Raw genomic sequence first — 27,210 nt, 5'->3', positions numbered from 1 at the left:
ACAACGTGACACTTTTAGTCACAGACTGACCTCGGCTTTATTCAAGCATTGACAAAGAATTGAATACAAGGCAGCCAACATCCAAAGAAGAGCTTTGAATGTCTTTCAAAAAGAACTGTTCCTGAAGATTACTTACAATTCTACAAACTCTCTTTATGCCTTATACGCTTCATTTCCATTTATGCTTTCAATAAATCGTTGCACCTATCTCCCAGTTTCCTACCAAATATAAAGAAATGAGGCGTGGCTTAAGAGTTTTGCAAAGCACTGTATTTCAGTGTCATCTCCTGGCAGCTTGAGTAAATTCAGTTTGCGCTCACTGACGGTGCTTTGTTTTTTTTAGATGGATAAATGTATTTATTCAAGTGCACTTCATCACCAAGTTTAGCACATTTCACAAAAAAACGTTGAGTTTGTCGTCTGTGAGAGTCGCTCGATTTATGTGGATCCTTCACTGGGGTTGAACTGGAGGCATTTTCTTCTTTTATTTTGCAAGTTTTATGCGACCTTATATGGAGAGCGGTGTTGGCAGCACGCTCTTGTTTTGAGACTTTGTTGATTAATTTGAGCCAGATAAGCTTTCTTTGTAAGTCTCAGACATTTTTGTAAGATTGAAGGATTTATAAATAAACCTCTCTTGGCTTAATCAGCGCGACCACAGAGGCATCAGAGCAAGAAGTAAAGCAAATGTTGGTTAATGTTACTTTGAGAGAATAAAAAAATAAGCTGAGTGTAATCACACCCTCGCTGTAACAGCTGTCTTCTTCTTCTTCTTTTTTTCTGCGTGTGTGTTCTTAGTGTCTCTACTGAAGGACCTGAAGCACGCCAACATCGTGACGCTGCACGACATCGTCCACACAGACAAGTCGCTCACACTGGTGTTTGAATACCTGGTGAGACCAGCAAAACCTTTGCAACCTCCCTCCTGCATGACTCACGATGTTCTCTGCAGGGATGCTTAGATTAAAATATTTGACGTTATTATTATTCATGACTCTCTGCGGAGTATGAAGGCTTACCAACTGTTGCAGTTTGTGTGCCCGTAGCGTCCCCACTCTAACGCCCTTCCTCTCGTCTAGGACAAAGACCTTAAGCAGTACATGGATGACTGTGGGAACATCCTGAGCATGCAGAATGTCAAGGTGAGACTCCGCAGGCTGCCTGCTGGCCTGAGTGCCTTCATCAACTGTCAGGAGTTTGTAGCTGCTGGTGTGGGTGCAAGAAGCATTGTCAGTGTGCCCCCTGGTGGAGAAGTGTAGACCCAAGGGGATAAGTGAAATAGGCTGCTGCAACCTTCACAAAACTATTTTTGTTTTCTTTAAACATCTCTGTTTTTAGTGTATTTAATTAAAGAATTTCATTCATGATTGTGCATCTGCAATATATTACTTTTGCTAATCACCACTGTTTTTTTGTTTTTTTTACTCTTTATTTTAGAGTTTTTAGTTCATGGACAGAAAAAAACAACCCCAACTAAGCATACATATATATTTGGGTCACATCAGTCCATATAATTGTACTTGATGTATTATGAATTCTTGCACTTTTAAGTAAAGCGAGCTAAAGGTCACCTGTTCCACAGATATATCACCGATGGTGTGGATCCATCGTTTGAGGCTTGGTGATTCTGGTTTATGTCAATTTTTTTCTAATTGTTTTCTTCCTGGCTAACAGTAATTTCAGTTACCAGTTGTTTTTTTTGTTAACCACATCCTCTTTAAGTAGACAGAAATACAAGACCTCAATACTGTTGGTGATCTCGTATCAGCACGTAATATTTTGCCACATGACCAAAATGTGTGCGAGCGATTGGCCTCCAACTTTCCACACTCAGCACGGCTCGATCACCACTATTTTATAATAACTTTATCAACACGATCATATGTACTGATCGAGAATATCTCTTCTCTTAGATTTTCCTCTTCCAGATCCTGCGAGGCTTGGCCTACTGTCACAGGCGGAAAGTTCTCCACAGAGACCTGAAGCCCCAAAATCTGCTCATCAATGACAGAGGAGAACTAAAACTGGCTGACTTTGGTAAGAAAAATCATTAATTACACTGAAATGTTTCCACAGAGCATTTTTTTTTTTTTTTTTTTTAAAGCGATGAATATTTGGAGTATTCTAAATAGCTCCTTCGCATGAATTTCATGACATTTTTCCAATATGTCCATATTTCTGCTCCACAGGCCTGGCGAGGGCGAAGTCTGTGCCCACTAAAACGTACTCTAACGAGGTGGTAACGCTTTGGTATCGGCCCCCCGACGTGCTGCTCGGCTCCTCCGAGTACTCCACACAGATCGACATGTGGTGAGTGGGCCTCGCTCGACGGGGGGGTTTGCAACTGTTAGGAAACGTTAACGATGCTCGTGGTTACTCTCTTATTTCCGTATGGCTGCACAGCGACGGCGCAGGCCGATGTGATCCTCTCAGATTGGTTTTCTGTCGTGAAATTGCCACTTCAGTGGTTTGTGGAACGGGCACAGGTGTCTGGAGTTCATTTCGTTTAGTTTGCGGCCTCATGAGCGGGCGGTGTAAAGATACTTTGCTGCTGATGACACAGCCACGCTGTTAAGAGAATGCAGCTGTAAATGGTTTCCCCGATCTCCAATTGAGAGAAACGTCAGGGTTGGTTTAGAGATGGAACACCTGTTGAGTCAGGCTGCTGTTTAAGCTTCGGTCAGACGCGTCTTTGTGACCTTTCCCACCTGTTTGTGTCATTCTGCCAGGGGTGTGGGCTGTATATTCTATGAGATGGCTGCAGGCAGGCCGCTGTTCCCAGGCTCCACAGTGGAGGATGAGCTGCACCTCATCTTCAGGCTGCTAGGTGAGTGCTGCCCTCTGCTGACAGAGGAGCGTTCAGACTTTTAACCAGAGCCTTTAATCACATTAACCCTGGCATGTAGCCCCCCGTCCCCCCTCTCCGGCTCCATGAAAAAGCCCCATCCAGCTGACGCGGGCTCTAACAAGGTCTATTAAATGTCTCTCTACAGGCACTCCTACAGAAGACAGCTGGCCTGGAATATCCTCCACTGATGAGTTCAAGTCCTACAAGTTCCACAAGTACAAGGCACAGTCCCTCATTAATCATGCCCCCAGGTATGCCTGATAGTAATTCTTTTCTCTCATTTTATCTTAATAACTTTACTTCTACACCAGATGCAACATGTCCCAGCTCAGGCTGTGTTGCTGCTGGTTGTTTCAGGTATTTATGGAGCAGTTATATAAACCTTAACGTTACCCCTCCATTCACCTCTCTTGCCTGGTTGTCTGATGACTGGAGGTGGAAACGAGCATATGTTTCTTGTGAGACACAAATATAAGAGGAGAGCTCATAAGCAGAGCTGTTTTAGCTTTTAGAGTTAGACATGAGTGTTGGAGGTTTGTGTAGTTAGGAGTGTGTGCTCTTTATCATTTCCTGTAAGGAAATCCTGTGGAATAGTTGACTCTGTTTGACTTCCTTAACACTCGCCTTTATCCATGAGTCAGCCCACCTTTACTGACCCCCCCCATCCCTCCTGTTCTTTTTTCCACCTCCAAACTCTTGTCCCACCCCTCCCCCACACGCACAGGTTGGACAATGATGGAATCGACCTTCTGATGTCATTCCTAAAAGTAAGTCTCGCCATATTTGCCAGGAATGAAAGAGACGCTAAAAGCATGTGACACATTTCGCAGCTATGTCAGGACTGTGTATTTGGAAAGAAGCGCACCAAGGCGTGCCAACAGATTCGCATGCAATCGCACGCTGCTGAGCCAGTTCTTTTGTTGTTCTTTAATGGCTGAAACTTTTTCTTTTGTTGCCCTAAATTTCAGTATGAATCGAAGAAGAGGATCTCTGCTGATGAAGCAATGAGGCAGCCATACTTCAGGAGCCTGGGGCCACGTGTGCACACGCTGCCAGAGAGTGAGTAATGAAACGGTGATGCAGTAATGCAGACTTGGCACGATTCGCTCTGTACGACTTGAAGGGGATTGCAGTGTACAGAGAGGATCACTTACAGCCTTGTAACAGAAACACTGTTCACCCGGCACGTCTTCTTCTTCTGTTGCACTGACTGACTGTGTCTTTGGCAGCCGTATCCATATTCACACTGAAGGAGGTGCAGCTGCAGAGAGATCCCGGCTATCGGAACTCATCATACCCCGAATCAGGTGAGGAATAAAGAATCGAGAAGAGGGGAAGTGGGAAGCACAGAAACTGAGTGAGCAAAAAGAGACAAGTGCTGCAAGCGTGGTTTTTGTAGTCCGGCCCACTCAATTGGCCAAATAGACACAGCTCACGGAGGAAGTTGAGATACTTTAACATAATTGCCACAATCTGCATAAACAAAATACACTTTTTTATGTCACTCATTATGAGGATTAACTATATTAAACCGCCACAGTGCCACATGTATAATTATACATGTGCTTGTAGATTTTGTTACATTCCACTTCCTGAAATTTCATGCTGTCCTTCAAAGACTGATGCTCACATGTAAATTAAAAAAAATAAAACCCAAACCACTGTATTTGTAAAATTTGTACGCTGTAAACAACTAGTGCAAAGATCTGTGTAGGAATATGAAATGTGAACAAATACAGGCTAACAAAGGCTCAAGTTGTAGCCCACATTATACTTCCTGTTTATGACCGCAGAGTAAAACACCTGGAACCTGGTGATTTATACGACCAAAGTAGAGATGTCACGATAACGGTGATATTTAAAAATGAAATGTGTATACCATTGTTTTTTCCTGCGTGGGCAAACCCACCGAACAGGTTAAATAGCAGTCACTGTGATAAGTAAGTTACTTTTTAACCTTGTTATTTGGATGTCATTTACTCCAATTTGCTTATCAAATAGCCCAGAATAGTTGGGAAATGCAGATTTCTGTTATTTAAAATAGCTGAATCGATGTTTAAAGACTTTATTTTTCTGTTTCCCATCAGGCAACGGAAAGAGCAGAAGACAAAGCATGCTGTTTTAAAATCTCTGGACTGGATACAGTTATTTGGGAACGATATACTGGCTGTACAGTCTTGCCGCTGGATCAGAACTCGGAGATGAGAGTTGGCGTGGAACGTCGTAGTGATCTTCACTCCCCCTCCAGAATTTTTTTTTTTTTTTTTTTTTGCGAGGTGGGGGGGGCTATCCACAGTCTGACCCCGGCTCCAGAGAGACATTTGTACACTGTACATCTATATTTATTGACAAGTGAATTTGCTGCTAAATCCAACTACTGTCTAGAATTCTAACAGGCTCAGTCACTTTAATGAGAACATGCAATGTGTATAGATTTTTAATTTTCTTTCTTTTTCTTTTTTTTTGAAGTGGGTGATATTTTTTTTTTTAGTGTCTTTGTTTTTTTTATTGGTCTTCGTTTCCATTTTCATACATAAAAACTCCACCTCGAAGCTCCTGGACGACGTGTGGGTGTGTGAGGCACACAGACGGAGGGGGGTTTCTGTAGCAGCTCAAAGGGGTTTCATATTCTTGTCTCTGTTGCCATGGTGCTGTACTCAGCTGCACAAATCACATGTGACCATTTACTCTGAAGGTTTTTCCGAGGCCAGCTTTGATATAATAACTAATCATTTTATCCCAGCCGGAGATTAATGTGAGATTTCTTTTTTTTTTTGGTTGTTGTCATTATTATGTTTTTGCACACAAAACTTGGCAGATCTGTGCATTTAAAACAAAAAAAACTTGCTGGCATATCATTCCAGGGATGCTCCGGTCTCTGCCGTGACCAATGAACAAATGCAGTAGAGAGAGAAGGAAAAGAGCAACACAGATTGTCAACTAGGGCATTACAGGAATAGTTACACCTACGAAATACACTGATCACCCTCCTGTCCTTGTTCTTTCTCCACTCTTACAAAGAGGAGCTGCAAAAATGAGCTCCCACTGTTGGAATTTGCAGTGCCCTGTTTGTGCATTGCCCTGCCATTCCCATCTCCCTCATCTGTAAAAGTAGATCTTTTTTTTTTCTCCTCTGTCATTGTGGTGCATGCGTGCTCTTTTCTATGAGGAAGCACACAGCCGCCACCAAACCCCCCTAATTCAGGAAGCGTTAGCTATAGTCCTGCCCTTATTTAACAGTGTTACAAGACATGTTTTGTATGATATTCTTTATTTGTGAATAATTGTTGTTGGTGTGGGATTTCATTGCAGATGCCCTCCCATATTTCAGTTTTTTTTCCAGAGTAGAGAAAAATTAAATCTAAAGGTTTAAAACCAAAAGTGTTTTTTTTGTTTGTTTCAGCTCCTCTAAAAAGTTTCAACTCTGTTTAAGCATTCAATGCTTTGTTTATTGAAAATGACATTCTTCACAATACAAAAAAAATATACAGAATACATATTGTATTACCAAGTCCAGTATAAAAACAAAACAAAACAAGAATGTAAGTGTTACAAGGTTTTCATTCATTTGAAATCTCGTCTTCATTAAAAGATTTTGAAATAAAGTGGAAAAAAAACAAAAACAGGTCAACAAGGCACAGCCGGTACTATCTGAGAAGCATAGTGCATACGTTACATACAATACCACGTTAAGTGAAACGATCAGTTTCACATTGTTAACATTTAAGGAAAACAAGTAGACTTGTTTCTTTTTTTCTTTTCTTTTTTTTGTTTAAAGATTAAAAGAACCAGGCTCTGCGCAGGCCGAGCGGCTGGTTAGCCTTTCGCAGCGGCGCTTCTGTCCGTCGCGGACAGGCTAGTGTAGAAACGTGCTGTACTTTATCACAAAGAGACCAGATGTCTCTGAGACATCGTGGTGTATGGCTTTTACCAAGTGCTTTCAACCACTCAGAATCTGAAGCAAGTCAAGTGCAAAAAAAAAAAAAAAAAAAAAAAAAAAAAGTGAGGTCACATAACTGTCTCTGCTTTTCTGAGACAAAATCTGACATCATGAATAAGAGATCGCTGCTGCTGATGATTATGATGATGAGAAACTTTCAACAAGAGAACAATGAATTTGGGGCATTTTCCACAGATCCTGGATCAGGATTTGTGAGTGGTGGGAGACAGGAGCAGGGAGGAGGGTGTTCCTTCCAGGTTTGGCAGAGGGACAGGCATGTGTCCGTTGATTAGGCTGGGGAACTGCGGAGGAAGAGAAAGGGACTGAGAGTTAGCGGGGAGGGGATGGAGTCTCTATGAAAACCGCTTTCCGGCAAGGAACTGCAGCATTGTCACTGCTCTGGTTTCCTGTTTTGTTTTTTTTTAAAAATTCATTGTGCTGCTTCCTTCTTGTCTCTCTCCCCTCTAACTCTACAACAGAAGTCGTCTTATTTGCGCACAATGAATCCGGTATAGTGTGTGTGTTGATGTTTCATAAATGAGGAGCAGCTCTCAAACCAGTCCACCCTGTTCAGACTGGCTCCCCTGGGCTCAAACAGGAAGTATTCACAGGATTTCCTCTCCCTCTTACAAGCTCTGAAACAGGACACCTCTGCAGGACCTGCTTACTGAGTCTCAACTAGTTTCACAACCCTTTGTGACTGCTGCTTTGCAAATAACACACACACACACAAAATCAATTTTTTTTTGCTTCCTGTCAGGTAAACACTTGCATAACATTTGGGCAGCATTAGAAATCATTTAATAAAAAATTTGGTTCACCTAGCTCACGTAATCGCCCTCTCTAAAAGCTTTTCCTGCCCTGGTCTTTTGCTCTTTTTTCTTTTATCAACCGCTGGGAACAATGAGGCTTTTGCAGAAGCACTAATTTGGCCCGTGCAGCCTCTCCAACTTCCTCCTCTGCTTAAAGCGCTACCAGTAAATAATCCTTTGAGTACACCCTCTATTCTCATCTCCTGCTATTTTTGTCCCTCTGTCTTCCGCTACACCTGTATGTGTTTCTTACCTGAAAGAGGGAGCTGTGGCCCTGCAGCCGGGCGGGGCTGAGCGGAGCGACGGGGCTCAGGCTGCTCCAGAAGTGGATGCCTGACAACAGCGGACTGTGAGCCAGCAGCAAACCCGAGGGAGTCTGACGGGTGGGGGGAAAACACAGAGGGAGGGAGGTTTTATATAAATGAGAGAAACTAGTGGGGACAAGATTTAAAAAAAACAAAAAACAAAACAAAACTCACAACCAGCGGATTGAGAATGTTGCTCTGAGGGTTTTGGTAATGCACAACATGCTGAAAACGGTGAACGGACATGTATCAGCGTTTGGAAAAACAAACTGACGAAGCAGGAAGGAAGTCTGTGGTTTCTACTCCCCAATACAGGGGTGATGTGAGGAGGAGGGGAGGGGGGCCGTTGTTGATTTGGGGGGGAAGGCAGTGGTCGTCAAGCACTTGGAACTAGAGAGAAAACATATGAAATCAATTTCTCCCTCCCTCCCTCCTTCCGTCTCCCCTAGTCTTCTCCCCCCCTCCTCCCCTACTTTCCCCTGTGTCACCTCAGAGAAGTGAGCCAGTGTTGCGAGGGGACCCAGCCCCGCTGCTCGAGTATTAACGGAATTATTGGAGCATATGGCATCGCTTAGGGCCTCTTCCCCTCCTCTCCCAGGTTGGACTCACCGAAGATTTGCGTAAATCGCTCGCTCTCCTCTGATCTCATCGTACGCAGCCCTTGTCAGCGGGCGGTGTGAGCGTAGCTCCGAAGTCTTCCTCGACGCGTGGACGAACCCCTCTCTGATGTGGCGCTCGTTTTTGGGGGGTTTTTTTCTCTCTTTGTAACAATTCCAGTGCAAACACGCCATTAACTAAATTAGATGATTAAACTCAAGTTGGTGCTTGTGCCGGAGCCGTGGGCCATTATGATCTTTTGGTATAATCCCAAAATGTTACAGCTCGATGAGTTTGGCTCTAAAGTTGTGGCAGAAAATAAAATTTGAAGAAAAAAACAACAAAAAAAACAATGGCTCCACCGGCAGACGAAAGGAAAACATTACTGCCACACAGAAATGCGACACTCACGTTGGTCTACACATCACACAAATATTTTAATGATGTTTTAAACTGCATAAAAACCTCTTTGTGACTTTTTACACCCGCTCTCTCTGTTTTTTGAAGTGACAACTAAATATAGAAAGCGCTACAAGGGGCTTTAGGGTCGCTGATGTCATACTCTGGTGTTCAATCACCAGCCACAGCACCGCTCTGGGGGGACAGCACTGATGGCATCACGGGCAGAGATATCGTCTTTCTGAGATTGATTATTATCGGGCTCTGTATCGTTCAGCTGTGGTCTGGCAGGGAGTGAGATTACTGAGTTTGTGTTAAATCACAAAGAGGGGAAAAAAGGGAGCGACTGAGTGCTCGTGAGAAGAGAAAGTTGAAGCGAGATGAAGAGTACAATTCTAGGTGTGAGTGAAGTGTTAGATCTTAAATTAGGGATTAAATCATATTCAATCCAATGTGATGGCAAAATGCTGGAAAGCACCTTGACACTCACTGAATGAGTCACTAGTCCTCAAAGTGCTCACATAATCACAGTTGAGACTCAACATATGACTCATGTCTAGAAATGAGGAAGGAACTAGTGTCATTGTAGCATCTGTAGAGTTCTGCTGCTCAGCTCACCTGTGCAGTGAAGAAGGCCGGAGTGAGAGACCCAGACGGCAGCGCCGGGCTGTTGAGTGCGATGGAGCCAATGTCGCTCCCTGCCAGCAGCAGGGGCGGTGCTGAAATCTCCAGAGCTTTGGGCTTTTTGCTTTTTGGGGGGAGTCCATCTCCGTGGTTAGCGCTACTGTTAAGAGAACTGCTTCTGCCACCGCCGCTGCTGCTCCTCTTTTCAGGAGGCTGCAGGGCTCGCCCTCTGTGCCCGGAGGACAGATTGAGGGGTTGAGCGCTTTGGTCAGAGTCCTCCTGCTCCTCCTCCTCAGCAGCGGGGCTCCGGCCGGGCTGAGTGTGAGGAGAGGACGGGGAGGGGGAATGAGAGGTGAGTTTAGATGGCCCCGGCGAGACATAGGACTCGGGCTTGGCTGAGGGAGGAGAGCTCCTCTCGTTGGCGTTGGTGCCGAAGCGGATGACGGAGCGCTGCTCCTCCTGACGCTCCTGCAGGGCACGGAGGAGCTCGGGCTGCTTCTGCAGGGAGCTGATGCTGAATGACGAGTAGAGACCCGAGTGGAGGTAGTCATTCCGACACTGCTGTGCCCCCAAGGCTGCCAGGGTCCTCCTCTGGGCCTCCTCCTCAGCTTCCTCCTCCTCCTCCTCCTCCTCCACTTCCAGCTCCTGGGCCTCTTGTTCCTGAAGGGGAAGCCTTCCCGAAGCCAGGCCCATCTCCACCGCCTGCGGGTCCATCTTAAGGATCTCAGGGAAGGACACAAACTTATAGACAAACTTCTGGCCAATCACCTTCTTGATGATGTTCTGCAAAACATGCAAACACAATTCACCGTGATAGATCATTTTATGCTCTGATATGAATATGAGAACAAACCAGGCACACACACAGAATATCAGAGGAGTGTTTGGGGCCACACTAAAGTAGTGCTTTGTTACATCACAGTCAGATCTGTGTGTGTGCTTTACAAGAAAGAGGAAGCAGAAGTGTCTATCAGGGGATTTTGTGAGTTTAAAGGGAAGAACAGAGAATGTGTCGTGGTGTCACACTCCTCTCTCAGCTAACCTATCACAGCAGCTGTGGTCACACGATTAGCTGGGCTATTATGGAGAGGCAACTAGAATCACTTTAATTAACCTTGTCGTAGTAGTAGCGCAGGGCTCTGCTCAGCTTGTCGTAGTTCATGTTGGTCTTGTTCTTGCGCAGCCCCCACAGCTTGGCCACTTCCTCCGACTTGAGGAGCTTGAACTCGCCGTCTGTGGACGTCCAGCATATCAAGTGCTTGTGACTCTGATCGAGCAGCAGCTGCAGCAAGAACTGCCACAGAGTGATGGCACTGTCCATTCCTGCAGCGAGATGCACAAATGATTAGGTCAGCGTGTGAAGAGTAACACCAAACATGCTAACAGATGCGAGCCGCTACTGAAAAAGCACCCAAATTACCGGCGTGTATAACACCTGCCTGGTGCCACAGTGACAGAATAAGCACACAAATCAAACCTTTGGAGGGAAGCAAGGCAAGTCCCTCTTTACACTTTACTTTAGTCCCATTTATAACTTGTTTATAACAAAACAACCCAACGTTTCATCTAAATATAATCCCTTTATCCCCCCCGCCCCTTCTCAGTTCTGCCTCGCCACTGTGTTTTATTGCACACAGACTAAATTAAGTTACTGGCTAAAGAGGGGCCGGTCTGTTTGAGCTCCAACATGTGGTGCAAGGAAGAGCAGACCGCCAATGAATAGAACAGTGTGTGTTCAAGAGTGTAGTGTAATGTAACAGCAGCAGGAGCCACAGGAGAGAAAAAAATAAGGGGGGGGGGGGGAGCTAACAACAGCTCAAGCCAGAAATATGCTGCGGTTCAACCTGGCCCTCTCTCCAGAGGAAGTACGACGGGCCCCGGGTTGGGTTATTCCTTTAATAGAGGAATGTGCAGCCTCGGAGCTCCTGTCTGCCTGCCTGCTAGGAGCTCATATGCTAGTAACGACAGTGGGGGGTTTCTGTCCCCACAGCTCTGACGAGAGCGGAGCTCGAATGACTGCTTGATTTCAAAATAAAAAAATTAAATCACATGACTGCTAAGAAACTGACAAAAAAGCAGATGATGTGTTAAGTCATAGTTCAAGTAACAAAGGCCAGAACTTTACTGTAAGGTGATGCGCTGCTATTCTCGGTAGTTGTGTCACTCTGAATAGTCCATTTATCTGATAATATGGTGAGACATCACCTTAGGAGAAACTGGTGGCCATTTTTAATTTTTTTTTTAAAATGTGATTGATGACAAATGATTTTCAGTATGTTAGTTTACTCTTGTTTACATGTTTTGCATATATATATTTTTTTTGGCCAAAGTTTCAAAGAATGAGATTAGCTTCCGTGAAGAAAACCCTGTGAGACAAAACTGTTGTTGGTTCTTTGTGATGTCACGAAGGTCTAACTATTAAAACAGAACTTTCACCCAACTCAAGTTCAAGTCTTTTGTTTGTGCGGGGAAGCCAAGAAAGAAGAAGAACGTTAAAGTTTTTTTTAAAAACGAGGAGGTTAAGGGGCTTGTTTTAGGTGGAGAATGAACAGAGGAGCCCAGTATGCAACAAATAACTGTGAATGTTTCTCTCCAAAAGTTGAATCTGTTCATCTGGACGTAGCGTTTTGTGGGAGAAACGTTTCGTCACTCATCCAAGTGACTTCTTCAGTCTCAGCTGACTGCAGGTTTCCCCAAACCTTATAAACAGTACATTTGCATAATGACTGAAACCAGCCCACTGAAGGAAAACTGTGAATGTTGCAAAGCTTCTTTTTTGGAAATGATTACAGCAGAACTTTGACATAATAAAGTCTGAATACTGATGGAAAGGACTGTGCTCTCATTTCATTATCGTTTCCACAGTCTGTTGTTTATTTTGTCTTCCCAACCGGTCGCAGCAGATGGCCGCCCCTCCCTGAGCCTGGTTCTGCCGGAGGTTTCTTCCTGTTAAAAGGGAGTTTTTCCTTCCCACTGTCGCCAAAGTGCTTGCTCATAGGGGGTCATATGATTGTTGGGTTTTTCTCTGTATTTATTATTGTGCTATCTACTGTACAATATAAAGCGCCTTGAGGTGACTTTTGTTGTGATTTGGCGCTATATAAATAAAATTGAATTGAATTGAATTGAATTCCTCCCATCACCCCCCAACCGGTCACGGGAGATGGTTGTCCTTACCTGAGCCTGGTTGTGCCGGAGGTTTGTTCCTGCTAAAAGGGAGTTTTTCCTCCCCACTGTCGCCAAGTGCTTGTTCAAATGGGGTGGTTTGTTTGTTGCGGGTTTCGCTCTGTACTTTACAATATAAAGCACCTTGAGATGACTGCTGTTGTGATTTGGTGCTATATGAATGAAATTGAAATGACAAGCCACTAAAAGAAAACTGAGATTATGGAGAAGCTTTTCAACCGCTGCTTATCTTTGTCCAGAAAGGATGGGCAGAGAGAGAGAGAGAGAGGGCTGAACTCATTTCCGACACAAGCCATCCCCTGAGTTTTCTATCTGCCATGTGAAACTACAAACCTGTCAAACTCAGGACTTCCTCCTATTCTACTTCCAAGGACAAATGGCGAGGAGAGGGGATCCCACAGCAGGGGAGCGCTTTCCCGATCCTGCCACACTTCCCACGAAATTCCCAGAGGTAGAGGGGTCAAAAGAGCATGTCATTGTCCCCTTTTTCACAGCTCCACCCGTTAACCCACTCTACACCCAGCCTTCAGCTCGACTTTAGAAAGTAAAGCTTTCCGCTTGCAGCCAGGGGCCACTGAGCAGACAGGTCTGCAATTTAGGACAGTGTGACTATGAAAATTCCCCTTTGCGAGATGCTCTAAGCATGCTGCTGCTTTTGCAGGTCAGATCTTAGTAGCATCATTGAGTACAACCTATTAAATATAGTACAACTAACCCACTACAGGAAAAAACAACAGAGTTAAATCTAGCAAAACAGAAATTAAAAAGCCCACATCTCAGCTCTGCAGCGAGGCAACTAGTCACTGTGAGAACCGCAAATGAAATAGTGCTAGGAGTCTTTCTAAGAATATCTGGGGAACATTGTGGTGGTTTTGGTCGGGGGACGACGAGCCCTGTTGCGGGATGCTCGCCCCGAGAAGTCTCGCGTGTGCACAAAGCCATCCAGTGTGTTGGCTGAACGGAAACTCCTAATGAGATTAGATGGTGTATGCAGACATTACTTAGCCATGACTAAATCTGCTCTCTTCCTGTTCACTGGCGGTGGAAAATTCAACAGGGGGACCCGCAAGAAAAAAAGCATCTGAAAACAGGTTTTACTGACTCTGAGGCTATTTTTCTGTTGTTGTTTTTTTCCACTGCCTTTTCATTTGCCTCTCCCTTTTCTTTTTCTTTGCTCAGTTGCAAAGTTACACTCACTTTTACGCACGGAGGTCTGAATCACTACACTGCCCCACTGACTCATTTTCAAGATGTTGCTCGCACCGGAAGACGGTACATTTCTGTCTGACCCCAAATCTGTGCCATTCGTGTGTAGAAACTTAGAAACCAGCTCGACCTTAAGACTTTAAGCTGAAGCAGAGAACAAAAAACCAAACGTGTTTACAGCCAAGACAATTAACTGAAACGCAATTACGGCTGCTCGCCCCACTCGGCATGCGTTATTTCTCTCTCTCTCTCTCTTACAAGCCACCAATCAGGCAACAAAGCGCTGTTCACGGAAAGACGCCCGCTTATTTTTGACCTTACCTGCGATCTCCGACTCGGTCTGGTCCCTCCGAGAAAGTTTACGGCGACGCTTGTGTGATTCCTTGTTTTTCCATGCTTACTTCTGGTCTACATGAGTTGTGCTGGACTGAAATAGGATCCTGGGCTTTTTCTTTTTCTGAGCAGGAAGTTGGAGCAGGCAGACACAGAGCCGGCTGACTTCCTCTCCCCTACGATTCCCCAGGCAGTTTGCCGTCTGTGTAAACACACTTTTCCTCCCCTCCTCTTTCTCCTCTGCTTGCCCGCTGACGGCCAGCAGTAGGCCTATACTGTGTCGGCACACATGGTGATGCAGAGACTCCTACATCTCGTAAACTGACATCATCGGTCTGCAGACTACTGTGATGCGTTCAGGCACGCCTCGTTAGTCTACCTCTTCAACAAGCAGGCCAGAAGTCCTCCCCCAATCAATACTGATGAATATGTCTTGCTGATACACCGCATTATAATAGACTATATCTGCATCTGAATAGGGAGACACTTTCTTCTTACGCCGCATCCTTTGCAACTCATACATTTTTATACATATTTCTGGTCATTTGATTTCAGGAACAGACAGAAAAGGCAAAATTGGAACCTGTGCAACAAAAAGGAACCAGGAATGCATATGTGTATATTTTGGGAGATGCATGGGACATGAGTCTCCTAATTTTAAGAAGAGACTACTTAGTGACACACATTATAACACTATTCAGCGAGGCAACAATGTCTCAGACAGTGATGAGTGTTTTATCTTCAGTAATAGGTCTTTTTTTAACTTCTAAAATGTGAATTATGTGTTCACCGGACCTCTTAAGGCAAACACAATTAACCATCCATTACCTCAAACACTCAACCTGGGGCTCAGAAGGAGGCTGGAGTCTATCCCAGCTGTCAGAGGACGAGAGGCACCGCACACACACTCACATCCGCACCTACTGCCAGTTTAGAATGACCAGTTCCTGGAGCGCTTGGAGAGCACAAAGAAAAGGCGTCCTGCATGTTTGTACTAGGAAACTTTGCGCTTTGAGCCATCTGCAAACACAATTATCCTCACCACAAATAAATATAGCATTGTGATCTCAGTCAGCATTAGCGTGTCTCTGCTGATGCAGTGCACAATGAGGCAGACCACGAAGGAGCCAGAAGGAGGCGGAGGAGGTCTGACACTGAGACAGGTTTTCTGTGTAAAAACCAAGCAAGTTGTGAAACACTGTTTTGGGGGTTTATAAGTTTTCCTACTTTGCAGCTTATCCTAATATGATGTTGCCGGTCCTTTTTTTTTTCCTTTCCTGGGATTGACAAATTTAAATACATTTAAATAACTTTATCACTGAAATGAACTTGTGATGCTTTTACATTTCACATAGCCTCATATCAGTCTGAACTGCTTAAACTCCTAGCGTGTGGGAAAGTGTGATTTTTTTAAGGCCTAACATTATCTTAAAATCATGAGGTTGTTTAGCCAGCTTGTCAGCTGTCCTGAGACTGGAGTGTCGCATGTCTACTCTGCTGACTGGCCTCGGCCTTTGGCGCATTATGTCTCCAGCCACAGACATAAAACACAATTAGGCAAAACAGTGATGTCCATCTCAACCACTGGATTCAAGATGGTGTGGAAATATGGCAGCTTCTACAAGCTAGTGCCTGCTCCTGTGGATTTTTAGTGGATTAATTCCAAGTTTATGAGAATGCATCCCTTTGTTGGAAGATTCAATTACCCACTAATCAGTGTATATCTACAGCTACGATATTCTTTTTTCCCTATTAAATAATACAAAAAAATGACTGTCCTTCGTACCTTTAAACTAATTACACTGCAGCGATTAAATTTGACTGTGCAATAAATTTTTGTTGGTAATAATGTTTTCCTAAAAGTTTGGATGGTTGTTTATTTTATTCTTATGAAACAGTGTTTGGTTTGTGATGAAAGACAGAAAAAAAAATCTGACTGATGTACTGATGTGGCTCCTGTAATCATTTTTAAGTACTTTTACAGGGCTCCTGAGGTTTATCATCGCATGTAGTTCATCCTTGCAAACTTAGAGTAACTTTTGGAGCTACTGGATATTGATGGTGTTGCCTCAGTTTGAAATTAAATACATTAAGCTAAAATGATTTTGACCTCTTGACATATTGAGCTGCTGCCACTTGAAGCTTGGCCTTGTAGATAAGTGTTTTTTGACTCACATAGAAAAAGGAGAAACAATTGTTCGTCTAATGACTGTTGAAAAAGTAAAGCAGAGGTTACAGCCTGCATTAAAGTGTCCGATTTTGCAAGAACTGAATCCAATACATTAAATTGTGAGGTTTTGTTGTAATATGAAAGAACTTGTGAAGATATACCAAACATTTTGTTCAGTAGCTGATTAGCTGTCTGGCTGCTATGGCACTGAACACCTCTTTTAATATCTAACAAGTGAAGGCAGCAGGGTCCAAAGGTTCTGTCTGCTTTAATTCCTTTAATCTGTGACTGCGCTCTAAGAACTGAGCATGCCATAAAATGAAGTAGCTAAAAACTTGATGTCATTGTTAAACCATCACTGATTGCACTATTACACTTTAGGTTTTTAAAAAAAAGTCTACCTCTCCTCTGGTGACCTCTAATCCCATTCACTGTGTTTAGCCTCTATAGACACTTGAGCACTTTCAAATTTGGCGCCGCCATGTGTGTTTAGACATCACGTGAACGCATCGATTGGATCTACGTCCAAGCACTGGTGAGACTGAGACCGGCCCGTGTGGGTCAATGATCTCTAGAGGTGTGATGCTGGGGAGGCGTGGCTCCCCCAGCTGCGTGTGATTGGTGGCCGAACTGTAAACGGCCCAGAGTGGTACCTCAGAGAGCGGCGCGCAGGACTCACTGCAGCCAAGTCCGGCTGATGCGCGATGCCTCGTTTTACTGTACACATCCGAGATGAGTGGCTGGCTGTGCCCTGCCGGGACACTTCCAACACCATCCAGTGGCTCGGACAGGAAGCGCTTAAACGTTACATAAAGAATAAACCGGACAACGGCGGCATCACGGCTGTGAAAGACACACGTTTTGTTGCGCGCAGGTGCCAGGGTTTGGGTCTGCTGGACGCGGATGACACCATCGACGATGTACTGGAGGATAATGACTTTGTCGAGCTTGGTAATCACTTTCTACACGAAGAATGCATAGATTTAAAATGTGTGCAACACATTTAAAGGACAGTGAAGATGGTTTCCTTTAACTTTGCTTTAATGATGCGTAGATGTCTATAATAAGTCATTTACTTTAAATATAACTACTATGTGAACCAAGGAGTGAATGCATGCAGCGTGATTTATTTTTCTGTGCATTTCAGCTATTGAAGGAGATACCATGTCTCCTGACTTTATCCCGTGTGAGCCGGGAGTTTCTCATCTGTATCCTTACACTTGTTGGAAATTTGTGCCATAGCAGCTGTAGTAGGTGCTGTAGTGTGCACTAAAAACTATTTAATCTTTTTTTTAATGCCATTTTTTCTTCACATACTGTTTTCATTTTGGGTAAAATTGACCTGGTGGGAAATTATAATTAATCACACTACATTTTGCCAAATGTTATCCTTAGTTAAGTTTGTCAACTAGCACGGCAGCATACAAAGAGCCTGAAGAGGTAAGTGTATTTTCAGATAAAATTGAAAACATATTCATATAATATTAACTAACTCAGTGAAATGTTAAACTCTCTGTCCAGTATATTTCTTTGGATGGCAACAGCCTGACGTCAACAGATCTCATCAACTTAGGCAGAGGACTCTACAAGATAAAGGTAATGATCAACAAACCTCTTTTGTTGTCCGTGACTGCTCAGTTGTAATCTTTTAGTTTATCCGATTTCTCCCTTTATCATTGTTTTTTTAGCTGACTCCTGAGGCCGAAAGAAAGGTTGTGCAATCCAGAGAGCTTTTGGACACCATTGTCAAAGAAAACAAAGGTTAAAATACACTTAAGAAGTGATTCAATGCAAATGAGCTTAATTTAAACTGGCTGAATTACAATATCTGGAAAAACAGGAGACTTTGTGTGTTCAGTTCCCCATGTGTGTTCTCCCTGCAGTTGTCTATGGGATCACAACGGGTTTTGGCAAATTTGCCCGAACTGTCATTCCCGTCAGCAAACTCAAGTAGAGTTTTTAAGTTGTCCTTAAATACATTTTATGATCTATTTCTGGTCTTTGTAATCATCCACACAGAGCCCTTTTTGTTTGCTGACTGATGGCATGCATTTTTCGTTCCACAGGGAGCTCCAGGAAAACTTGGTGCGCTCACACTCAGCAGGTGATGACACTCTTTGTGACGCAGATATTTAGATTTTAATGTTTTCAGGCCTTCTGTACGTCAATCATCTTAATCAGAGTTATGCTGTGACGTATAGGTGTGGGAAACCCGTTAAGCCCAGAGAGGACCCGCATGTTGCTCGCTTTGAGGATCAATGTTTTGGCCAAAGGGCACAGTGGTGTTTCTCTTGAAACCCTCCAGGCCATGATCCAGGCCTTTAACGGTAAGCTTCAAACCAGTTAGCTGATGTGAGATATCAGCTTCAGTAAACTGTTGATAACTTTATTTAAGGACAGGGGTAGGATAGCTGTCATAGGACTTACCTTTGTCTCTGTAACTTTGTCCCCTCAGCCTCCTGCCTCTCCTTTGTCCCTGAAAAGGGAACAGTAGGTGCTAGTGGTGACCTGGCACCCCTCTCTCACCTGGCACTCGGACTCATGGGAGAGGGAAAAATGTGGTCTCCCACGAGCGGGTGGGCTGATGCCAAATACGTAAGCTCAGAGTGACTTTCTGGAGTTGTAAAACAAGAGGGCAACTATTATCATAGGAAAACGTGCCTCTTGTTTACAAGAGTGAAAGGTTTCAGGGTGCAAATGGAAACATTGTTTGCTTTCTAATGACCCTGGACTTTTTACATGTTTTTCATCTTTCATTCCTGACCAGGTCCTGGAGGCACATGGACTAAAGCCAATATCACTAAAGCCTAAAGAGGTAATGTTTAAAAAAAAGAAAAGCTCTTCTATTTGATTTGTCTGCACTGTTGTGGACCCAGAGTTCACTGATAACAGATTTTGAAACATAAACTGCATTTGCATCATAAATATACAATAAAATACATATTAGGCCAAATATATGGAATTAAAATAATTTTAGCGAAATAAGAAGTAATATGATAGTTAACTTGTTACACTGTAAAAAAAATCCTAAAAAAATTCTCTTTGCAAAATCCCTGCATTTTGTTTATATTTACATTTTACACACCTACTCAAATTTTTTCTTCTTTTGCAACTGGGGTTGTACACCCGTCTCACTCTCTGGGATTCCCTCACAGGGTCTGGCTCTGATCAATGGGACACAGATGATTACCTCTCTAGGGGCAGAGGCCGTGGAGCGAGCCCAGGCGATTGCCCAGCAGGCAGATATTATTGCTGCTCTCACCCTGGAGGTGCTAAAGGGAACCACCAAGGCCTTTGACAGTGGTGAGCAGAAGCTATAAACCCGAAGAAAACCAGAAACTAGATGGAATTATTTACCTCCAATTGTATAACTGCACTACATCTCATCCATCCTTATTCAGTTTCTGGTCTCCTCCCACAGACATCCATGCACTGCGGCCACATCCGGGGCAAATAGAGGTGGCTCAACGCTTCCGCTCACTGTTGGACTCAGACCACCACCCATCCCAGATTGCAGGTTTGATGAACATAAAAAAATATTCACGTAAAGTTCTGATCATTGCATTTTACATTTGTGTGCCTTCCTCCTCCCGAAAACCTGTTTGCATATTAGAGATGCTCTTACCACTGGCCTTGATCAAGGCAGTGATTTCAGAGTTGCACCAACTCAAGATGAGATGCATGAGTTGCTGCGGGTGCATTTGCCGACAGGCATTAGCCTTTCTAATATTATGCAGCCTTAAATATGCTGCGTTTAATGTGTGTCATATGGTCCTGGTGTGTTTTTACAGAGAGTCACAGGTTCTGTGACAGAGTCCAGGATGCCTACACCATGCGGTGCTGTCCTCAGGTAACCCCAAGTTTATTTATATATCCCAAAATCACAGGTTTCTCCCACAGCTTTTTAAAGCTTCTGCAACTTCTGGAAAAAGGGAAAGGGAAAACTCTCACGTGCTAGTTAGTGGGTCTACCACATAGAAAGCAGATATGGAGCTGGAGCAAAACTATGTTTGAGCATCGTACACCTCTTTCTGAGTGTTGTATCCTCTCTCTGCTCACAGGTTCATGGAATTGCCAATGACACAATTGCATTTGTCCAGAATATCATCAATACAGAAATCAACAGTGCCACTGACAACCCTGTATCCTTTTCTGTCTTTCAAACTAGAAGAAAAGACTGATCTATGAAATTTAGCCAGTTTGGTCTCAACCCTGATAACTGAAGTTGGTTCTGCCACAAACTGCACACAGGATTTTATTGGAAATCAGTTTATTTTGTCTTAACGGTCTCACCAGATGGTATTTGCAGAAAGAGGTGAGACCATTTCAGGTGGGAATTTCCATGGGGAGTACCCAGCTAAGGTATGTAGTAATAATACAGTTTGTTTCGATTTGCTCTAGATTTGATTCTTCTTTCTTAAACAACTGTTTTCTTTCTCGTAGGCTCTGGATTTTTTAGCCATTGCAGTCCACGAGCTGGCTTCAATCAGCGAAAGGAGGATCGAGAGGTTGTGTAACCCCTCTCTGAGTGAGCTGCCTGCCTTCCTCGTCAACGAGGGTGGACTCAACTCAGGCTTCATGATTGCCCACTGCACTGCAGCCGCCTTAGGTTGGTGTGAAAAACATGAAATAACATGTAATCTCCTGCTAAATTATTCCAATTTCAATGAGATTATGGTAACATTATTTACTAAACAGGCTTTAATATTGAATATTAGTTCAATATTACTTCAGAGTGCATTTTTTAAATAAAAGATCTAATGTTAAAAAAAATTGTAGACTTATTTTCTTTTCTACTACCCAATATTTGAGCAGGAGCACTGACATTAATCTCAAGTCTTTCACGCTGTTCAGTTTCAGAAAACAAAGTTTTGTGTCACCCATCGTCTGTGGACTCTTTGTCCACTAGTGCTGCCACGGAGGACCACGTGTCTATGGGAGGATGGGCTGCTAGGAAGGCCCTGAGGGTCATAGAGCATGTGGAGCAAGGTAAGGTGTACCATTGTTAAATTATGTACACCTTGCAAGTACTGGGTTGGCCTAATTCTTTGTGCCACAGATTCATCAAGGAGCTGGAAACATTCCTCATACTATCATTCAGGTGCTGCCGATTTGTCTCCACATCCATCGCGTAAATCTCCTGCTCCATCACATCCCAAATGTGCTCTATTGGATTTAAATCTGGTGACTGTGAAGCAAATTCACTGTCATGTCTAAGAAGCTACTTTGAGATGATCTGAGCTTTGTGTCCATCTTCTGACGTAAGAAGCCATCAAAAGATGGACAATATACAAGATTTGATGTTTAAACAATGCTCAGTTGGTATGAAACGGGTTCAAAGTGCACCAGAAAAAATGTTCCCTGCACCACTCCATCACCACAACCCTGAGCTGCTGATAAAAGGCAGGATGGATCCATGCTTTCATGTTGGTTATGCCAAAATCTGACCGTACCAGTCAAGGATCTAACTGTTGGAGTAGAAATCAGGACTCATCAGACCAGGGAATATTTTTCCAGGCTTATCTGGTCCAATTTTTGGTGAGCTTGTGACAACTGTACCCTTAGTTTCCTGTTCTTAGCTGACATAGATAGCACCTGGTGTGGTCTTCTCCTGATGTAGGCCATCTGCTTTAAAGTGTGATTTGTTGTGGTTCTAATGAGTAGCAACGGTATTTGAGTTACAGTTTCCTTCGTATCAGCTCAAAGCAGTCTGGTCACTCTACTGTGATCTTTGGCATTAAGAAGGCATTTTCACCCAGAGAACTGCCGCTCACTGGATATTTTATCTTTTTTGTAAAATTCTTTCTAAACCCTAGAGATGGTTATGTGGGAAAATCCTCAGTAGATTAGCGGTTTCTGAAATACTTGGGACAGTCCATCTGGTACCAACAACCATGCCACGTTCAAAGTCACTTAAATCATCTTTCTTCCACATTCAGATGCTCAGTTTAAACTTCAGCAGGCTGTCTTGATCATGTCTACATGCCTAAATGCACTGAGTTGCTAACATGTGACTGGGTGATTAGACATTTGTCCTAACGAGCAACTGAGCAGGTGTACCTAACAACGTGATTCTGTGATTATGTATAATAATCAATAGATTTATGGTGGGGTGCCCTAAAATTCCAATGAAACTCTATACAGACAACAAATAAGTGAGTAAAATGATTGATCCGTTCCATAGTTCTGTTGTATTACCAATATCAGATTTAAAAGTATGCGCTAACCACCTGTTTTAACTGAACTCTTTGAAAACAACAAGCGTCCCTGAGTCAAAGAGACTAACAGGTCAGTTTCCGCTGCTTCTGTTGCAAAAAGTGCAAAGGTCGCTGCTGAAAATCATGCCAGTGTACACCGACAAGACAAAACCGCAGCCTACTGGGCGGATACAGAGGTTAACCTTAAACCAACAGGTTTTAAAAAACAGATAAATGATTAAACTATCATCAACTATCATTTATCTCTGTGCTTAAAATTCTTTTCTCCGTCTTTTGTGTTTGAGAAAATATTGAGGAAAAAAATCCTCAGTTTTTGTAAGTCATGGAATAAACTAAAGGCTCAAACAACAGTAAAAACCCATAGAAGGCTTTCAATTGGCTGTGATCTATGCTATTTATTGTTTTCAATATTTGTCACTAAAATGAGAGATTTATTTTTGGGATTTGGCCAAACTGAACTGATGCTTCCTGTTACCAGTCCTCGCTATAGAGCTGCTGGCTGCATGTCAGGGTATCGAGTTCCTCCGCCCACTCCGTACCACCACTCCACTGGAGAAGGTCTATGAACTTGTTCGCAGCGTGGTCAAGTAAGTCAAACAGATGCGGCCAAGGTACAAAATTTTGAGCCTGTTGAAACTATATACCTAACAGTTAATATTTACCTGTTGTTCCACTTTCTCCTTTTACTCTCCTGACGTTAAACAGACCGTGGATGAAAGACAGATTCATGTCGCCTGATATCGAAGCGGTTCACCGCCTGCTACTTGACCAAAAGGCAAGTTCTAAAAAGTTGTTCAGTGCATGTGCGAGCTCCATGTGGCATGTCGTTAAATGTGCTTATATTTTCAACCCAGGTGTGGAATGTGGCCAAACCTTACATTGACAAGTACCAGACAGAGTACATCCCTGAGTCCCGCCCCGTCTCTCCCACTGCCTTTTCCCTGGACTCTCCGGCCTCCCCCAGGAAGCGTGTTCGCCACGAATGAAAGCACGCCCCAAACAAGTTTTTTTTATTTTTTTATTTTAAGTTTCTTTGGCAATTACTTCAGTCACGAAAAAAGAAAGATCCTACACACTGATCTTGGTCAGCGCCAAAATTAGTCAAAAGTGTGTGGCCTTTATCTGAGACCAACGGGAGCAGAATGGGAAGAAACGGATCCTTACGCTTCACTGTGACACTTCACTGACAAGACCAGTGTGCAGGCTCTTTCTTTCTTGCATCTGAGTTTGTTGGATTTGTGAATTTTCTATTCCCATTAAAGAATTGTTAGAAAGTCACCCAAACCTCTGGAGATGTGATTTCAGGATGCTGTATTCTTATGTCCCTTGAAGACTAAATGTATACACTGACTTCTCTCACGAGCTTATGAACTGGCTATTCTACATACAGAATATAATTCAAGCAATTATTGGGTTTAACTTGTGTATACTGCACCTTACCCTGATGTACATTCCACTTGTTTATATCTAAACTTTTTTGTCCCTTTTTAAACGTGCCTAATTGACTCTTTATTGTCACATGATTTCTTCTTGTACAATAATTATCAATACAGTACAATAATTAAGACATAATTATCTTAGCACAACCTGTGATTTTCCTGGTGTATTTTAAATCCTATTTAATTGCCATTAATACATTTCCAGCTTAACATAATTAAAGTTTTTAAGCGTTCCTATTCTCATCCATTTAAGTCATGTTGTGTGAATAATGTACCTTATACTATTATCAGGGACAGAGAGGCAAATTTGTAGAAATATATCTCAAAAATCAATCAAACACAACCACAACAGTAACACAAAATTAGTAAATGTGCCAGTGATACCAGTGATTTCCAGCCTCTCATCAGCATACCCTGAGAATAACATGCTAATTAGTTTGGAGGTGGCGCTACATTTGTCCTGTCTTTGTGTGTGTTGAACTTCAGGAAAGTTAGTTTGGCAGAAGCTTCCTTACCCAGTTAAACAGCACCTACCTGGCTGGACAGCTGCTCCACCACCTTGAAGTGCCAAAAGGAAGAGCCTGTGGAAAATAAAGCAGAAGGTCTGCAGTCAACAAACTCAAAGGTTGCACAAACAGCTCAGGACAAGATAGCAGCACAGGAGCAGAAATCTGACATGCACAGAGGCGGTTCAACGTCAGAAAAAATGCTATAGCTCTAAAATTATAGATTTAGTTTAACATGTATGCACTCATTCCATTCCTTACTTTACCAGCCAGACTCAGGCAGAGCTGGGGCACATTTCAGTAAGAGGTGGGGTATGCCTTATCACAGGGGTGAGACAGATTAACAGGACAAGAACTGAAAGAAGCTTACAGAATAATAGCATACTAACATTAATTGCTTGAACGATTACAAAGGCACTCTCAGCAATCTCACCTTGCAGTTTTAAAGCATTAATGCTTTATTGCTTTTCCCGTGCGCCACCTCTCCACCAAGGTTCATTAAATTTGGCTTAGGAGTTTCACAGTAATCTTGCTGAACAACTGAACTGATCACATTCCTCTGTCAATGAAAGATGAATGAGCACACGTTTACACCCAACAGTACAAAAACGACTGGCTGCATGTCAAAACATTTACTGAGAAGTTATTAAAAAAAATATGTCTCCTTCGAGCCGGATTCGAACCAGCGACCTAAGGATTTCAGCTTTCGCCTCTACAGTCCTCCGCTCTACCAACTGAGCTATCGAAGGGACGGTGCCCACCTTTCTCACTCCAGAGTATTTAATAAAATACACCGTTATTCCTGGCATATTATAGCACAAATTTCAAAATGTATGAAATTTTATTCTCACAGCTGAGGTACAATCGTTGATGAAAAAGCGAACACACAACGACTGGTTTTAGATAACTAGCTAGCTAGCTAGCACACTGCTTCCATTCAAAGTCTCTCGCAAGAAACTGAACTGTTCAGCTGTCGCTAATGTTTTAGGCGAAATAACTTAAAATAGTATCAAGTCAACAGCTCCTCCATTACAGCAGAACTGTGACAACGGAAACAAGAAAAACACCGAATAAAGACTTTATTTTTTTGAGATATTTTTGCTAAACGGCGCTCTCTATTTGTAACAAAAGTGACAAACATTTAGCTAAAGATTGGGAAACTAAACGAACCTGCATGTAATCTTCCGGAGGTGAGAGCTCAAGATAAATACAATGGACAGTAGTTACATATTTTCCACACAGAGCATCTCAGCAGGCAGGTATTCTTTAGCTTTTCTGCAATATCCTTTGCGGAAAAGCTAGAAAGATTTGAAAATCTTTCATTTGATTGGGAGTCATTTTCATGACTAATAAAGTTTTTGGGGTTTTTTAAGGAAAGAAAGAAAGAAAGAAACGTATTGATATATAGTAAAAAAAAAAAAAAAGATATATGGTAAAAATCCAAACTGCTCATCTTTTTAAGCGCAAAACCTGAAAATTAAACATAAATTCATTTTTATTTTATTTATTTTATTTTAATTCTGAGACTTAAACATAGTTTTCTGCTTTGTTATGAAACAACAAATTAAGTCGAGGATATCCAACATCAACCACTAGGTGGTAATATTTCACCATGTAAGGAGATAAAAAAAAATCTCCTTGAATTTCACATGTTATACGTTAACAAACAATTTCTTTCTTGTAAAAAAAGAGAAAAGAAATTGTTGCATGCAGTCAAAACGTGACTGGTTTCTATGATTCTATTCATAAATATTCATAAACACCATAAATCTATATCTCAGTTTTAGGACCAGGAAATATTAACATTTTTAAGACAACCAGCACATCCCATAGTGGGATATCTATGTAAGTGTTATTTTTCTAAACGTCCTAAATTTTCCATCTGACAAACACAACCCATATTTTTTTTTAAAAAACAAACAAATAAATAATAACAACAAATCAATAAAACTAACTTCGCAAGTGATAGAAAATTAAAGGGAAGCTAAAGACTTTACACAATAAAAATTCAATTTAAACAAGCAAACCCATACATCTAAGACAAAATAAAAACAAATGATAGTAACGATAATAACCCTGGTTGTATTAGTTATGTCAGTAATGCAATCTTTTTCATTGGTGTGATTTTTTTCTTTTAATTTGTGAAATGAAACAAAACTGCATGGCCACTCACTGTAACTTGTGTTGCTCTTTTTACCTAATACGAGTTCTTCCACAACTGTGAGCATGTGGAGCAGAAAAGCGATGAGAATAATTAGCTTCAGTAAAGTTTACTAAAGGATTTTAATTATAAACAGGGCTTGCTGTCGGGCTGCTCTCTGATGTATTCATTCTTGTCCTGACCTGTCTGACAGTGAGGCAATGTGTTACATTACATGTCTGTACTGTATGTACCACAGGGTCACGCTTGTGAGGCAGCAGACATTCTTCTCATAACACAGGCTCCAATCCCCAGATCTTCCCCAGCCTTTTCCCAGATTATCATCCAGTCTCAACTGGTCTCAACTGGGAGCGACAGAAATCCACCCAAAACCCTACGGCAGGTTTAAAGGGTGGGTCTTCATCAGGAACATGAGAAGTCGCATTCGCAAACAACTTTTTGAACTTGCACATTTCTTATCAGTGAA

General features: G+C 42.6%; 3 protein-coding genes and 1 non-coding gene across 7 annotated transcripts in view; 2 read left to right on the top strand and 2 right to left on the bottom strand.

Annotated features, from left to right (window-relative positions):
- Positions 1-6,850, top strand: part of LOC116332707 (cyclin-dependent kinase 17-like) — a 35,483-nt gene extending 28,633 nt beyond the window's left edge. For all 4 annotated transcript variants that reach the window (XM_031755752.2, XM_031755754.2, XM_031755753.2 and 1 more), the window contains 10 exons: positions 799-893; positions 1,080-1,142; positions 1,914-2,037; positions 2,190-2,310; positions 2,730-2,827; positions 2,994-3,099; positions 3,573-3,615; positions 3,817-3,907; positions 4,078-4,155; positions 4,936-6,850. In XM_031755752.2, the coding sequence (XP_031611612.1) occupies positions 799-893; positions 1,080-1,142; positions 1,914-2,037; positions 2,190-2,310; positions 2,730-2,827; positions 2,994-3,099; positions 3,573-3,615; positions 3,817-3,907; positions 4,078-4,155; positions 4,936-4,973 (857 nt within the window). In that variant the 3' untranslated portion in view covers positions 4,974-6,850. The remainder of the gene's footprint in view (positions 1-798; positions 894-1,079; positions 1,143-1,913; positions 2,038-2,189; positions 2,311-2,729; positions 2,828-2,993; positions 3,100-3,572; positions 3,616-3,816; positions 3,908-4,077; positions 4,156-4,935) is intronic.
- LOC116332708 (ETS domain-containing protein Elk-3) lies at positions 5,122-14,602 on the bottom strand. Its single transcript, XM_031755756.2, has 5 exons — positions 14,239-14,602; positions 10,640-10,848; positions 9,520-10,308; positions 7,854-7,976; positions 5,122-7,090 (listed from the first exon to the last, which is right to left on the bottom strand). Exons 2-5 carry the CDS (start codon positions 10,844-10,846, stop codon positions 6,992-6,994), a joined length of 1,218 nt encoding a protein of 405 aa, XP_031611616.1. The 5' UTR covers positions 10,847-10,848; positions 14,239-14,602; the 3' UTR covers positions 5,122-6,991.
- Positions 14,603-17,079: 2,477 nt separating this feature from the next.
- Positions 17,080-24,310, top strand: hal (histidine ammonia-lyase). Its single transcript, XM_039615662.1, has 20 exons — positions 17,080-17,371; positions 17,568-17,628; positions 17,833-17,860; positions 17,942-18,016; positions 18,109-18,181; positions 18,304-18,370; positions 18,487-18,524; positions 18,622-18,747; positions 18,876-19,015; positions 19,188-19,235; positions 19,576-19,723; positions 19,842-19,937; positions 20,212-20,270; positions 20,482-20,562; positions 20,717-20,782; positions 20,864-21,029; positions 21,275-21,409; positions 23,117-23,225; positions 23,344-23,413; positions 23,493-24,310. The coding sequence occupies exons 1-20, from the start codon at positions 17,125-17,127 to the stop codon at positions 23,622-23,624; spliced, it is 1,965 nt and encodes a 654-aa protein (XP_039471596.1). The 5' UTR covers positions 17,080-17,124; the 3' UTR covers positions 23,625-24,310.
- A 935-nt stretch (positions 24,311-25,245) lies between these two features.
- Positions 25,246-25,332, bottom strand: trnay-gua. The gene is given in 2 exon segments: positions 25,246-25,281; positions 25,296-25,332. It is a non-coding gene; the product is annotated as a tRNA-Tyr (tRNA).
- Between the last annotated feature and the right edge of the window lie 1,878 nt (positions 25,333-27,210).

This window comes from Oreochromis aureus, linkage group 7, assembly GCF_013358895.1.
Source record: "Oreochromis aureus strain Israel breed Guangdong linkage group 7, ZZ_aureus, whole genome shotgun sequence".
NCBI classification, from domain to species: domain Eukaryota; kingdom Metazoa; phylum Chordata; class Actinopteri; order Cichliformes; family Cichlidae; genus Oreochromis; species Oreochromis aureus.
Note: the sequence above shows the minus strand (reverse complement) of the source record. Positions and strands in the feature narration are given on the sequence as shown.

Coding starts and splice junctions, on each gene's coding strand:
- LOC116332708 (XM_031755756.2), bottom strand. CDS start 10,846: ATGGACAGTGCCATCACTCTGTGGCAGTTCTTGCTGCAGCTGCTGCTC. Junction 10,309..10,639: donor TGCGCTACTACTACGACAAG/GTTAATTAAAGT, acceptor CATGTTTTGCAG/AACATCATCAAGAAGGTGAT. Junction 7,977..9,519: donor CGGCCTTCTTCACTGCACAG/GTGAGCTGAGCA, acceptor CCCACCCGTCAG/ACTCCCTCGGGTTTGCTGCT.
- hal (XM_039615662.1), top strand. CDS start 17,125: ATGCCTCGTTTTACTGTACACATCCGAGATGAGTGGCTGGCTGTGCCC. Junction 19,938..20,211: donor CCACCCATCCCAGATTGCAG/GTTTGATGAACA, acceptor GTGTTTTTACAG/AGAGTCACAGGTTCTGTGAC. Junction 21,030..21,274: donor CTGCACTGCAGCCGCCTTAG/GTTGGTGTGAAA, acceptor CACGCTGTTCAG/TTTCAGAAAACAAAGTTTTG.